The sequence below is a fragment of the Aristolochia californica genome, unplaced genomic scaffold (genome assembly GCF_029961685.1).
Source record: "Aristolochia californica isolate CCGP_79_NKW_82.1479 unplaced genomic scaffold, dmAriCali1.0.hap1 SCAF_14, whole genome shotgun sequence".
Taxonomy (NCBI): Eukaryota; Viridiplantae; Streptophyta; class Magnoliopsida; order Piperales; family Aristolochiaceae; genus Aristolochia; species Aristolochia californica.
Window position 1 is genome coordinate 772,416 of NW_027181815.1, and position 13,339 is coordinate 785,754.

A 13,339-nucleotide genomic window follows, 5' to 3' on the forward strand; every position below is an offset into this window, starting at 1 on the left:
CCAAATAGCAAGCACATATCAGGACAATTATGAAGCATCAAAGCATCATCTTCTCAATCGACAAAATCCAGCAGCGTTGTTTTCTTGCAGCCATACATCGTGAAATTAATAGATTATGAAACTTCCTCTGGGATGGGAGAGACTTGAAAAAATAGAATGAGAGAAATATGTAAAAAAAAAAGTCTAAAGACAAAATATATTTGAAAAGGCTGGAAATGTTGCCAATGGGCAAGCAACCTAATTCCCATTTTGTGGCATTTTATACATCAGTTGTCCTACGTTAAAGGTTTAGCTTTTGGGAACTTTACCACTGGCAATACCATGCCGTTGCATGGCCACAACAGGCTCATTGCAGCGTGCACACCGGAACGAAGGGGCAACACCACATCTTGTTCTCAGGCAATAATAACAATACCTGTTTGAAAAGACGACAAAAGTAGTTATTTTTCAGAGTGAATTTCTACTGCCACACAAACATCAAAATGCACTGGATTCACATCAGAGAGATTTCTTGTTACTTTCTACTCGATGTCATGGTCACTAATCTATTTAGCTTACTAGCAACAGGGAATTACATAAACTGTCTCAATAAGAAGACAACATTTTGAAGCTTCCTTCTGTTCAAATTTTGCATTAAACCATTGAAGTTACTCACCCAATAAGATGCCCCACAGCTAATTAATGTGAAATCCCGATGCAAAGATCCACATTGGGCAAAAGGACTTCAAAGGTAAATAGTTGATTAGAAAGACAGCAAACTTCTAGAACATTGATGATTCCATCTAACAATATGCAGCCATGTACCCTAAGTGTTTATTTTGGGGTGCACCAGCAGAGATGCCATAAAGTAGCTCCCCGGTGAGGCACAAACTAGTCAAGTGGATGTACCATCCAGGACTACCAAGTGGTCGGAGTGGCCTAAAACAATATTCACACTCAATTCATAATTGGACTGGCAGACAGGATCAAACCGGCACACTGCTAAGATAACCATTCTCGAAATTATACTGAAGAGCTAATTTTGGTTTAAACTGTTCAGAAAAATAACATTATTGTATTTCCTGCGAAATCCTCTTTACAAAAACTTTTGTGCCCAGAAATTTCTCTGACCTTTCAGGCATCAGCTATATAGTCCATACCTATCCTTCACAAATATGATCTCTATTTTCAAGGTATTTTCTCTTTGTGTTTCAAGGTTCATCTAGATCGTAGCTTTTTTTTTGGAACAAACATCTAGAACTCAACACTTCCTTGATAAGAGATCTATTAGAATCACCTTCAATTTTTATCCTCTTCTGTTACTTGAATAAAAGTTTCTCAGTGTTTGTTTCAATTTTTTTCTCATCTTGCCTAGCAATTTCCAGAATAAATGTCCCTATCTAATGTCGGACCTACTTTGATGATTTTCTTTTGCTTTGTTAATTTTTGCATTGGGAAGTTGCACAGACCACCTATGATAATGACTGTGGTATCTTGAGAGATTAAGTAGATTTTATCAACATTAGACTCATGCCAAACAATTTTAACCGTTGCACCAGTATCCAAGAAGCAAAGTATGAAGCAAAGATTAGGTCTGGATTATACAACCAATCCAGGAAGAATAAATAAAATTTTTTGCTTGATAGATAGTTCTGCCACTACATCATCTTTTCTTTTTTGGTTGAGAATCGCCCTCATCTCCATTAAGGCTCTCACATTTGTGAGTTGCATGTTCTTCTGAGCCAAAAATTACACAGCATGTGTCTTTTTCGTTTTTTTTAAAGTGCAAAACAAAGACCAGTGAGAATACCAATCTGTAAACTACTAAAGTTAGATAATGTCATCATTGTGCTTGTTCATGATGATATGGTCATTCAAAAGGTCAAATACGCAAGAAAAATTTCAACTCTAAAGATAGTTACTTACTTGTGCTGGCAAGGGAGGGCCACAAAAGGAATAGTAGGATTTGCCTGGCAAATAGGACACAGTGTGTCATCACTGGAAGACCCAGCAGGTTTGTCTTTGGAGAAAGGAAGAAGAAACTTTTTTACTGAAGCAGAATTCAGAAGTGGAAGGAGCAACAACAACATTTCCTGCACATGAATAGCAACAGCTTTTAAAACATATCTGCTGCAGTAGAATTCAAAAACTTTCCATCATCTTTCAGGTACATCACAATAAGTTTGTAAAATGATCACAGCTTAGTACAAGAGACCATATCGAATACAATCGCAAATTCCTGCAGCAAATGATCCATGAAAACGCAAAAACTAACCACAATAACATGGCAGTCCAGAATGTATGAGTAGATCAAGTGACCAATATTGCAACCTCACTCTGAACTTTTTGAGTCAACCTTTACAAGTGTTATATGGCCAAACATGCTTTAGTTTTCATCTCTATAAGCAAGAAGAAACCTTCAACTTGTTTTATGCTAAAACAGGATTTCCATTGTACACAAGAAAAGAAATGATCAGAGCAACTTCAATTTTGTCTATGACAACTCCATGGAACCACAAACATATTGCTCTAATGGTGTATCACAGCTATACATCTCGCATATCATCCGATACGTCTCAGATTTCATAGGTGCAGATACAATACATTATTCATCCCATACAATACAATACATAACACGTCTCAGCCAATTCATTATTGGATTTTTGACACAGTAAGTGATAATGAAATGCCCATCCCTAGATTGTTCTCCCAATTTAATTGTACCCAAAGCATAACAGAAGCAATAAGCATGACACTAGAGATTTATTGTCTGCTGGATAAATCCTCCGTTCAAAAAATTTAAGTTGCAAGTGTAGCAAGGAATTTACAGAGAGAGCGTTAGAACCCCAAAAAGATGAGGCCCTAAGATACTTGAGCCAAGTCATCAAAATTTTCAGTAAAGCATCAATTCATAAATTCTCGGCTTTATGTTTTTTAGGCTTTCCCTTAGGGAAGAAATCCTCAATTGACAAAGAAATGTTACTTATTCAAACTAATATTTCTCAACCCAAATCAAAAGTCTGCACTCATCAAATCAAACAGACTGACACCAGAAGAGTGGAACTTACAGAGAATTCATTCCAAACCAATTGACGGTTCATGTACTCAAAACTAACAGCTCGGTTCATATTGTGACTCCCATAGACAAGTCTTGCCCTAAGAACTCTTTCAACAAGATTCCTGTACCTGCACTGCCATGAAATGACAAACTTGAATCACAGTCACACAAAAACATACGTGCTTTTACCACCTAACACACCTTCACAAGTTGAAATTCTGTTCAGACATAACCACGCATCGGTTCATCAAAAGTTCCTTCCTATGTATCCATTAACCTAATCCACAATTTGCCTATGAAGATACACCAGAAAATTTCAGGCAATCATCTTAGGATGCAGTTTCTAGATAAAGATAACTTTCAGACACTAACAACTACTGCAGGAAACATGGAATAGAGTATATTCCAGGCAACATTGAAATACTACTCAAAATGCTATTTTAGAAAGCAATTTGTCAATCAAGGACTTAACATTGTTTGAGGTCATATAACAGTTAGAGAGAGGATTTACAAAAAGATAAATACACCACGAACAGTTGTTTAGTTAAAGTGCCTACATGTGAGAACAGTTGTTGGGAATCACCAACTGAAAGTGAAAATTGTGACAGAAATCTTTAACATAAAAAATTATGTACCTTCCTGTATAAAGAAATATCAGTAAGTTGCCAAAGCTGGCAGCTTTATAAAAGCATTCCATTTGTTGCAGCAACACCCAAACTCTACGAGCCAATGGTCTCTGAAGCATATACAACAAGAGGTCAGTGTCGTAGATAGTAAAGTTGAACGATACAATTTCAGATCTCCCACATACAGAGAGAGAGAGAGAGAGAGAGAGAGTACCTGTTCAGAATCTCCCCATCTACGAAAAGCAGAGAATGATTGTAAACGAGCCCATATATACTGACCCCCAACAGTTCCAAGACAGTACAAGATTTTCTGAGCAATTGTTAGCCCTGGCCCTTCCAGCCCCGTTCTCACTAGATAGGAGATACCACAAAAAAAGTGGTAAGAATGATAACTTATGCTCACACAGAAGTGAAGATCAAAGCATCCATCCACACGACCAGATTAACTAAGTCTGAGAGTCTTCAGAGGAGGTTGTGCAACATCTTCGTAAGAAACATATCTGAAGGTGATTCTGACCTCCAAAGGGCTCAAGATTATAGATTATTTACCTAATCATCACAGGAATGTGATTCTAACTTCCAGATGCAGAAACAACACTCTGGATTATCAGGTAAATAATGAAGTTGTTAACTTTAATTTTTGGTTTGAAACATACTTTGAGTGACTATTCCCTCCCTAATCTCCCAATCGAGATTGCAAATATCGTCACAAGATTTTAAGCAGATAAAGATGAAACTTATGGAGAAAGATTAAAGAATCTGGGTAAGGTAAATTCAGACCTTCTTTGCCTCTTATTGGTGCTGCACGTTCATCTCTATATCTAAGATTCATAAGACCATTCCCAGGTGTTGGTTTATCTACCCATATCGAAAATCTCCAGATGAGAAACTCGAGAAATGCATCAAGCTCAGGTTCATATTGAAATAATAATCCTGGCTAATCCCAACAAGAAAAAAGGGAATATTGTCCCAATCAAAACAACAACTAAGTGGTAACATAGGTACCAAATACCTCCAAACCTAATCTAAACTATTACCTTCATCAAAGCGAAGACTTTAACTAACTGCTCCTTCAACATAGCCGCCATTTCCACATCCAACCTCGCTGCATCAAACTGATTAACTTTGGAAATAGTAAGCGGAATCAACACCTGTTTTCAAAAGTGCAAATATGGTTCACATAAAGCGCCTGGAATTTCCATAGACGACAAAGGAAAACTTGCAAAGTAACGTGCCACTTTCTTCCAAAAAATTAAACTCGACCTTCGTTTTGAAAGTATCATCAGATTATATGCACAGGCAAGAGCCTAAGAGTACAATTAAGTTAAAAGAAAACACCATACATTGATGAACCGGAATTATAACTTCCACGGAAATACAAAGAAACGAAAATTAAAATAAATGTACAAATGGAACCCGACGAAAAAATCAGAAAAAGTAAGAGGGAAAATTTTGATATTCGGAATGGAGTACTAGCGCTACCTGAGTAGAATCCCTGAAAGATTTCCATCGGGGATACAGTCTTCGATAGGTATCAATCCAGGCATCCGGGGACGGAGGATTGACATTGGAGGAGGAAGAAGAAGAGGGCACTAGGGTTTCTTCCTCCATCTCTCGGAATTTCACCTATCCTCGCCTGCGTTGAATTAACCGCGCAAAACAACATCCGAAACCGGAGGAATCCTAGTGACAATGATCAGGGATTGCTGGTGCTGAGAGGAGATGTTTTGCTTTTAGCGGTAAGAGGAAGCGAGGAGGACAAGAATGAAATTAGGAATGGTCGTTTGGTCATGTTTCAGATAAAGTTGGAAGGGGATTTGGGGCGCGGGAATCAATTGAGATCTAAGAATTACAGTTTAAGGCGTAAGAACCGTTTCATGATGGAAAGTTTATTTCACTTGTGACAAGGAGGTTAATTTTACCTATTTATCTTATATTCTTTTTTATTAAATTAATAAAAATTCTTACCCAATTAAGTATTCGATTAATCAGTCTCATATATTATCATATTTATTCGATAAATTATTCTGTAAAATAAAAAATTATTATTTTATTTATCTAAAAACAAATTGGTCGAGTTAAATTAACTATTGAACACTGCATATTGTCACACATTCGAGTTGCGTTATTTTTCATGAATCAACAAGTGAATAATTTCGAACCCGATCAGATTATTACACAGGTAAGGTTCGAGTTGGACAAATGTGTCAGAGTTGGGATCGGCTGACCCCGTGGCTGTGCCCTGCGGTGCTGAAGAAATAAAGTCGCAAGGAAATCTCGCGGCCGCAGGAGAGGAGCTGGAGGAGAAAGCTGTTGGGAGCTTCGCAATCCAGTCCTGGAGACGGACTTGAGCCGAAGAGAGCTCCGAAGTCTTATCGGGTGCTGAAATCTTGGAGGTTAAGAAATACACTGTCATTCGGGAGCTCAATCTATAGGAAACTCCGAAATCTCCGAGGTTAGAGTTACGCTTTCAAATCTTTTTATTTTCCGCCTCATAGAAAATCAGGACCTGCAGTAAAATAGGTTCACATCTGGATTGTAAATATGGTGGGCGTGGATCGGAGAGTTACTAGGGATGAGATCTTCGACGATGGGAACGCTGACAGGGATAAAGGCTACCATCGTGACAGAATCCATAGGAAAGCATCTGACTACGAGGATGATGATAGGGGTGGTCGCTCTGGGACTAGAGATGTAGAGGATAGGTGGGACGGGAGAAAACATAGAGGCGATCCGAGGGATTCCGACAAAGAACGATATTCAAGGGATTCACCAGTCGAGAGAGATAGAGAAAGACATTCTAGAGTTTCGGAGGATGACCGAGGGAATAGGGGGCGTCGCAGAGAGAATGATGGGAAGGAAGATAATAGATACAGGGAAAGAAAAACAGAAGATTATCACGGAGAGAGGAGAGCAGACGATTCTCGTAGAGATAGAAGGACAGAGGATTATGAAGCCAAAGATCAAAAGTCTGAAAAATTGCAGGATGACAAAGTAAAACTCAACATGGGATTTGGTGGGGTCTACATTCCTCCATTCAAGTTAGCCCGCATGATTAAGGACATCCAGGACAAAAGCAGTGAAGAGTACCAAAGGTTAACCTGGGATGCTCTTCGCAAAAGCATAAACGGACTTGTGAACAAAGTAAATGCTACCAACATAAAGAATATAATTCCAGAGCTCTTTTCTGAAAATCTGATCAGAGGAAGAGGTGTTTTTTGTCGTTCATGCATGAAGTCACAAATGGCATCTCCTGGGTTTACTGATGTTTTCGCTGCATTGGTGGCTGTGGTCAATACCAAGTTTCCTGAAGTGGGTAATCTTCTCCTGAGGAGAATTGTTTTGCAGCTCAAAAGGGCTTATAAGCGCAATGATAAGGTATATACTCATGTATTTTTATGGTATTTTTATGAGTGCCCATCTGAAGTTTGTTGGTGTTTTCCTCTTGTGGTCTTCAAATCCAACCAATTTTACTACCCTGGTATCAGCATATGGTTTTAGCTGTCTGTTTGAATTTGCATTGCAAGCTGAATTAGTTCAGAGCATCCAAAACCAACAAATTGAATGTATAACGGTTCGTTCAGGTTACTGAACACTCATAAGTAGTCATGCCATTTTAGTATGCTGCCTACTTATACCTGGAATGGGGGGCAATGTCCTCTTGACAATGATGCCCTAATATTCTTTTTTATGTTAACTTCGTTTACTTTGTTTTGCAGCCTCGGTTACTTGCCACAACAAAATTTATTGCTCATCTTGTGAATCAACAAGTTGCTCATGAGATTGTTGCATTGGAGCTCCTTACCGTACTGTTGGAAAATCCTACGGATGACAGTGTTGAGGTGCATTGCTGGTTTTGACTTGCTTTCACATTCTAAATCCTGATTTAGTTGATGGTGTGGATGATTTATTTGTGAATCTTTTCCTTTTCTTCTAGGTGGCTGTTGGGTTTGTCACAGAGTGTGGTTCGCTTCTGAAAGACGTCTCACCACGAGGTCTTCATGGTATGCTATTTTTTTCCTTGAATTGAATAATGATTTTCAGGTCTTCTAAAAAAAATAATGCTTGCTGTAATTCTGATGAAGGGTAGCTTTATTTATTTGCTAATATTATTAATTAGATTTGGTTACTGAATGTCAAATGGTTATTTTCTGAGAGAAAGGCTTTTTCTAAATATTCATAGGAAAAGAAAAACTGTGAGTTTGAGCTCTTTTGGAAGTTACATATAACCATCTTCACTGAAATTGAGAGTCATTCATACTAATGAGAGTGGTCTTAGTACCACTGCTGTACTTGTTTTTTTTTTTTCTTTTTGCACACACTCCTTTTATCCCCTGGTGAAAGTTGAACCCAAGACCTCACACTAGAAACACCCCATGTAACCATTGAGCCAAAGGCCCAAGTCACCTTTCCTCTGCTTGCTTTGTTCACTCCTTTGTGTTTATTATGCTATTTTCCATGTTGCTGTGCTATTGCCTGGTAAAAACTTGAGATCACAGACCACCACTACTTGCTGTGCTTTCTGTTTATAATGCTTTGCTGCCTTCCTTGTTTGCCTTATTGAATACTCCAGCAATAATACGATGTAACCGGCTTTCTTGTTTCCTTTTTTTTTGCCTTAAAGAAAAAAACCTAGGAAATTATAATGTCTCATCAGGTTTGACATGTTAGTGAAGTTAATGGCTCATTTCAACCCAAAGAATTCTTTATTTAGGCTGGAAATTCCTAATTTGAATTCAGCCGTCAAAACATGAGCCATTTACCTGGAACTAAAGTCTTTAAATTGAAAATCAGCAGCAACATGTAATTTTTTCAAGAGATTTGTGAGCAATATGGACTTATGAATGATAGAGCAAGATGGAGGATGAAATCTTGGGACAAGGCGTGATACTCAACTCTCTGGAAGAGTGAAAATGAATGACTGGAACACTTAGTTTCACAGTTAGGTCAGTTTGTTGGTTGTCTGCTTTACCAGTTTTAGAAGTGCCTTTTTTCGTGTTTTTGGCTCTCTGTTTTGTGCCTTTACCTCTTCTCACCTACAGCTCTTGTGTGCATTGATTTTGGCTAAGCTTATACTTCAGACAACTCCCTTAAGACTGTGATGCCTCACCATCTCTTAAACTCATTCCTCTCTTTGGTCTCTCCTTTGTCTCTGTGAAATATAAATGGATTAGAGAGACTTGTCCTTAAAACATTGTTGTATGAAAGTCAAGGACGTGTAAATGGACTTAAGCTTGCTTAAGCATCTTCATCTTTTTCCAGTAAAATACTTTTTCCTTAAGAGTATGTATCGGTCTTGGTTTCACAAAACATTTATAGACCCCTTTGAGTAAGCTACATGTGGCAATTCCAAGGATTCCTAATTAAGACATGGATTACACAGATCACAACTTTAGTTCCCCAAGTTTTAATTCATATTACTTCTCCTAATACTCAACTGAAAATTCTTGATATATCACCATGAGTTGTTTTCAATTTTATAAAAATTTTACTTGCTTATATTTCAAAAATAAAAAAAAATTGATTTCTTATTTTACCCCTTAGATGTGTTTTTTCCCACTGTTGAGAAGGTTTCTGTTAGAAGAAACCTCTTTGCTAATTAATTTTTGACTCTAATTATGTCCTTTTTTTTGTTTCTGTTATTGCCTGCTGTTTTTTCAGGTATTTTTGAGCGGTTTCGTGGAATTCTCCATGAAGGAGAAATAGACAAGCGAGTTCAGTTTTTGATTGAAGGCCTTTTTGCTATAAGAAAAGCCAAATTTGAGGTGGGTTCTTACTCTTGTAATGTGAACGAAATCTTTTTGAGTTTATGATCATGTCAAATAACCGTAAAGGGTTTGTATATACAGGGATATCCAGCAGTTCGACCTGAACTAGACCTTGTGGAGCAAGAAGACCAATTCACACATGAGATATCATTTCAAGATGACATAGATGCAGAGAGCCACCTTGGTATATTTTGCATCATATATGTCCTCTACAATATGTAGGTCTTCTTATTCTCTTACAACTCCTAATACTTCTTTTCCACATTCTTGTGTGTAGATATTTTTAAGCTGGATCCAAAATATCTCGAAAGTGAAGAAGCTTATGAGAACTTGAAGAGAGATATCCTTGGGGACGAGTCGTCTGAGGGTGAGGATGGTTCAGCTGAAGGCTCAGATGATGATGATGACGAGGATGATGATGAGGATGATGAAGAGGAAGAAAACAGAATGAAGATAAAGGATGAGACAGAGACAAATCTTATAAACTTGAGAAGAACAATTTATCTAACAATCATGTCAAGCGTTGATTTTGAGGAGGCTGGACACAAACTGCTGAAAATTAAATTAGAGCCAGGCCAAGAAGTAAGTAATTCAAACTCTTCTACCTATTTATTTTGACCATAAGTTATTTGAACCAACACTATCTTAGAAATGGTAAGTTTGTTCACTTTGAACAAAGTTAGTCACTGAATACATTTGAGAAATAAATTGCTCCTATGAACAGATTATGCTCATATATTTTCCTTCGCTCAAGGACAAAATAGCTTTTTGAGTTCTGGGAAGTAGTTCATTTCCCAGCATAAGTTGTCTTTTCTTGATAGTACCTCTCTTTTAGTTTTTGAAGTTTATAATAGAAATAAGGGTATTTAGGTTCCTTAATGTCATGAACGGAGCATCTTGTTCTCTCTACAATCTTCTGTTTCTCTATCTCACTTCTCTCCAATGCTGTTCTCTTTCTTGCTCAATCTTGTTTCAAAGTTCCCCCTCTCCTGTTACTCGCTCTCTGTTTCTTTCAACCTTGCTCTGCATCCAACATTCAGCTAATTCGCAATGAAAGTCCTAGTTACCTGCAAAATCAACTAAATACTTCAACTGGATAAATTCAAATAGAACTGTTGAGAAGACAAAAATATCTCTCTGAAAAGAAAAAGAAAAAAATAAAACAAAAACCCATGTTGCTTCTGTATGACCAAGGATAGTAGTGGTTATTTATTGAAAGAATAGAGTGAGAGGGAAGGGGGGGATCTCACTGTGTTCTTTACTAGGTAAAGTTGATGCCTTTTCTTTCCTGTTAATGGGTATCTTCCTGTTCTTTTTTATGGGAAGTCCAGGTAAATTTTCTGGTCCTTTAGTGTTGAGACACATTTTAAAAAAAGTTGCTGGAATTGCAAGGCCCTTCGTGCTGGTTCCTACACCTCCCTGCCCATTTCTTGTCTGAAGCACTGGAGTTGGAAGAAGCAGTTGATGGAATTGCAATTTCTCAACCGCTATACTAGTGATTTTGCAGTCTCTAGTGACTGCAACTTTGAATAGGTCTGAACTGCAATTTCACTGCCCTGACTGTTGGTAGAGACCTCTCAATTAACAACAGCAATTCTGTTTCTCTTATTGACTTAAAGATGAGCACCTCGTGCTGCGGTTAGCTTTGCCAGCTACCAATCTCTTTGCAACCACCCATCTCATCCCACCCCCTAAAAGAAAAAAGGGAAAGATGAAAATTTGTCTCTCTGAGGTTTTGGAGCCAAATTGCTATGTTAGCTTATGATGTGGAGGCAAAGGTTGAACATGGGCTTTGATGAATGTTGTTTGCCTCCTCATAGAAGCCTGCACATAGACCCTAAGAAGGGCTGATATTGTTTGGAGAGGTATGACTTAAAAATACCAAAAGGAGAATTTATGTTAATGTCCCTTTACTTTCTATTTATTCCTTATGTTCTTGGACAGGGAGTTTGTACAAGCAGTGTTGTGATAATGCTGTAGTGAATTTACAAGTAATGTAATATATATTATATGTACTATATCAGAGTATTTAGGCCGAAGTGTTTATCAGTTGGGCTATTATTGAGACTCCACGTAGCTAGGTGGATTTTAGGGCTTCATCCTTGCTGCTGTTTTGGTAGTTTCGAAACCAGCCGCCTGGTTGAACAGTGAATAACTCTTGGTTGCCCACATTCCTAGGGATGTAAATCTGTGGCCAATTCTCGGGCTTGCTGATAATCTGGATGAGGAAGGGATTGGTTTTCCAATCCCTCGTGCTGCAAATCTCCCTCCTCTAGTCTGTTGCTGTTTTTTGCATTCAGTCTTAATGAAATTGTCTTAATTAAAATAAAATAAAATCTGAGGCTAGTTCTCTTTGCTCAGATGCATATCACAGGTTGTCAACTGTTGGCCTATCTCAAAAATATTAAAAAAGTGAGGGTTTTTAACTGTTGACTCTTTTTGTTTTAATCTTTGCATTTCTCTTTTTGTCCCTTTGGCCTTGCAAGTTGCCACTTAGATTTGGTTCTTTCTCTTTTGATGTTTTAGGCTGGATTTGTGACTGAGACTTGTTTGATTTTCATCATTAGCAGTAGAGCAAGTAAAAGGAAGAATCAGTTTTTTTTAAACAATAAAAAGTATCAGTTTGAATGGGTAAACAAGCTAGACTGGTACTTTGCTCTGTTTCTGAGTTTCTTCCATTTCTCCTTTATCTTTTGCTTCGTGCAGATGGAACTATGTGTTATGTTGCTGGAATGTTGTAGCCAAGAGCGAACTTACCTTCGTTATTATGGTCTTCTTGGTCAACGGTTCTGCATGATCAACAAAGTTCACCAGGAGAACTTTGAAAAATGTTTTGTTCAGCAGTATTCGATGATCCACCGACTTGAGACAAACAAGCTTCGAAATGTTGCTAAATTCTTTGCACATTTGCTTGGCACTGATGCCTTACCTTGGCATGTTCTGGCATATATTCGCTTAACAGAAGAGGACACCACTTCATCCTCGCGTATTTTCATCAAAATTTTGTTCCAGGTATGAACTTATTGTTTACAAAAATGGAGCTCAGTACATTTGTTCTTCAGAAAATAATTGAACAGACTACTTATTCTCATGTAATTTCGAATGGCAGGAATTATCTGAGCATCTTGGGATACGCCTGCTTAATGAACGTCTTACTGACTCTGACATGCAAGAATCTTTTGAATCTATATTCCCAAGGGATAATCCAAAAAATACCAGATTTTCTATTAACTTTTTTACGTCGATCGGGCTTGGTGGCATCACAGAGAAGTTGCGTGATTACTTGAAAAACATGCCACGACTTATAATGCAACAACAGAAACCGGTTTCGGACTCGGAAGATGAATCTGATGCCTCAAGTTCATCAACTTCAGAGAGTGGCTCCAGCTCTGAATCTGAAACTGAGACCGAGTCAAGTTCGGGCAGAGGTTCCAGGAAGAAGAGAAACAGAAAACGGAGGAAGAAAGATTAGCAGGCAAGTGACAACCATCTGAGATGCATCCATTCTTACTCTTAGATTTATGCAACGTACAGTTTTTTTAAGCTTTTGTTTTAGGCTTGCAGTGCATATTGTTATAGAACGTTGTCTTTTGGAGAATGTGAGAATGCGATCTTGTTCAGTGCCATCTTTCTTGACTTCTGTTCTCCTGTCATCAGTTACAGTTAATCAGAGACATACGTGTACCCTCTTTGAATTCCTCTTACACTTTTGATGCTTAACTTGTCCTAGGCAATTCTATTTCTTCACGAAGCAGACTGCGTAGTTCTTGCTTGTTCTAACAACAGGTTATCTTCTTTTTCTGTAAGATGTAAGAAGCAGGCATCATATTTGTCAAAATCGGAGCCAAACAACTAGAAAATTAGTTTGGAATATAAACTACGAAATCCTATAAGGTTGTGTTTGTGCC

General features: G+C 37.9%; 2 protein-coding genes across 2 annotated transcripts; one reads left to right on the forward strand and one right to left on the reverse strand.

Annotated features, from left to right (window-relative positions):
- Positions 1-143: 143 nt before the first annotated feature.
- On the reverse strand, positions 144-5,478 carry LOC137950757 (peroxisome biogenesis protein 2-like). Its single transcript, XM_068797364.1, has 8 exons — positions 5,146-5,478; positions 4,701-4,814; positions 4,444-4,600; positions 3,878-4,014; positions 3,673-3,773; positions 3,048-3,165; positions 1,906-2,072; positions 144-415 (listed from the first exon to the last, which is right to left on the reverse strand). The coding sequence occupies exons 1-8, from the start codon at positions 5,272-5,274 to the stop codon at positions 289-291; spliced, it is 1,050 nt and encodes a 349-aa protein (XP_068653465.1). The 5' UTR covers positions 5,275-5,478; the 3' UTR covers positions 144-288.
- A 404-nt stretch (positions 5,479-5,882) lies between these two features.
- Positions 5,883-13,194, forward strand: LOC137950756 (uncharacterized). The gene is made up of 8 exons (XM_068797363.1): positions 5,883-7,041; positions 7,383-7,505; positions 7,601-7,667; positions 9,325-9,428; positions 9,513-9,615; positions 9,709-10,013; positions 12,138-12,443; positions 12,541-13,194. The coding sequence occupies exons 1-8, from the start codon at positions 6,208-6,210 to the stop codon at positions 12,901-12,903; spliced, it is 2,205 nt and encodes a 734-aa protein (XP_068653464.1). The 5' UTR covers positions 5,883-6,207; the 3' UTR covers positions 12,904-13,194.
- Positions 13,195-13,339: the final 145 nt, after the last annotated feature.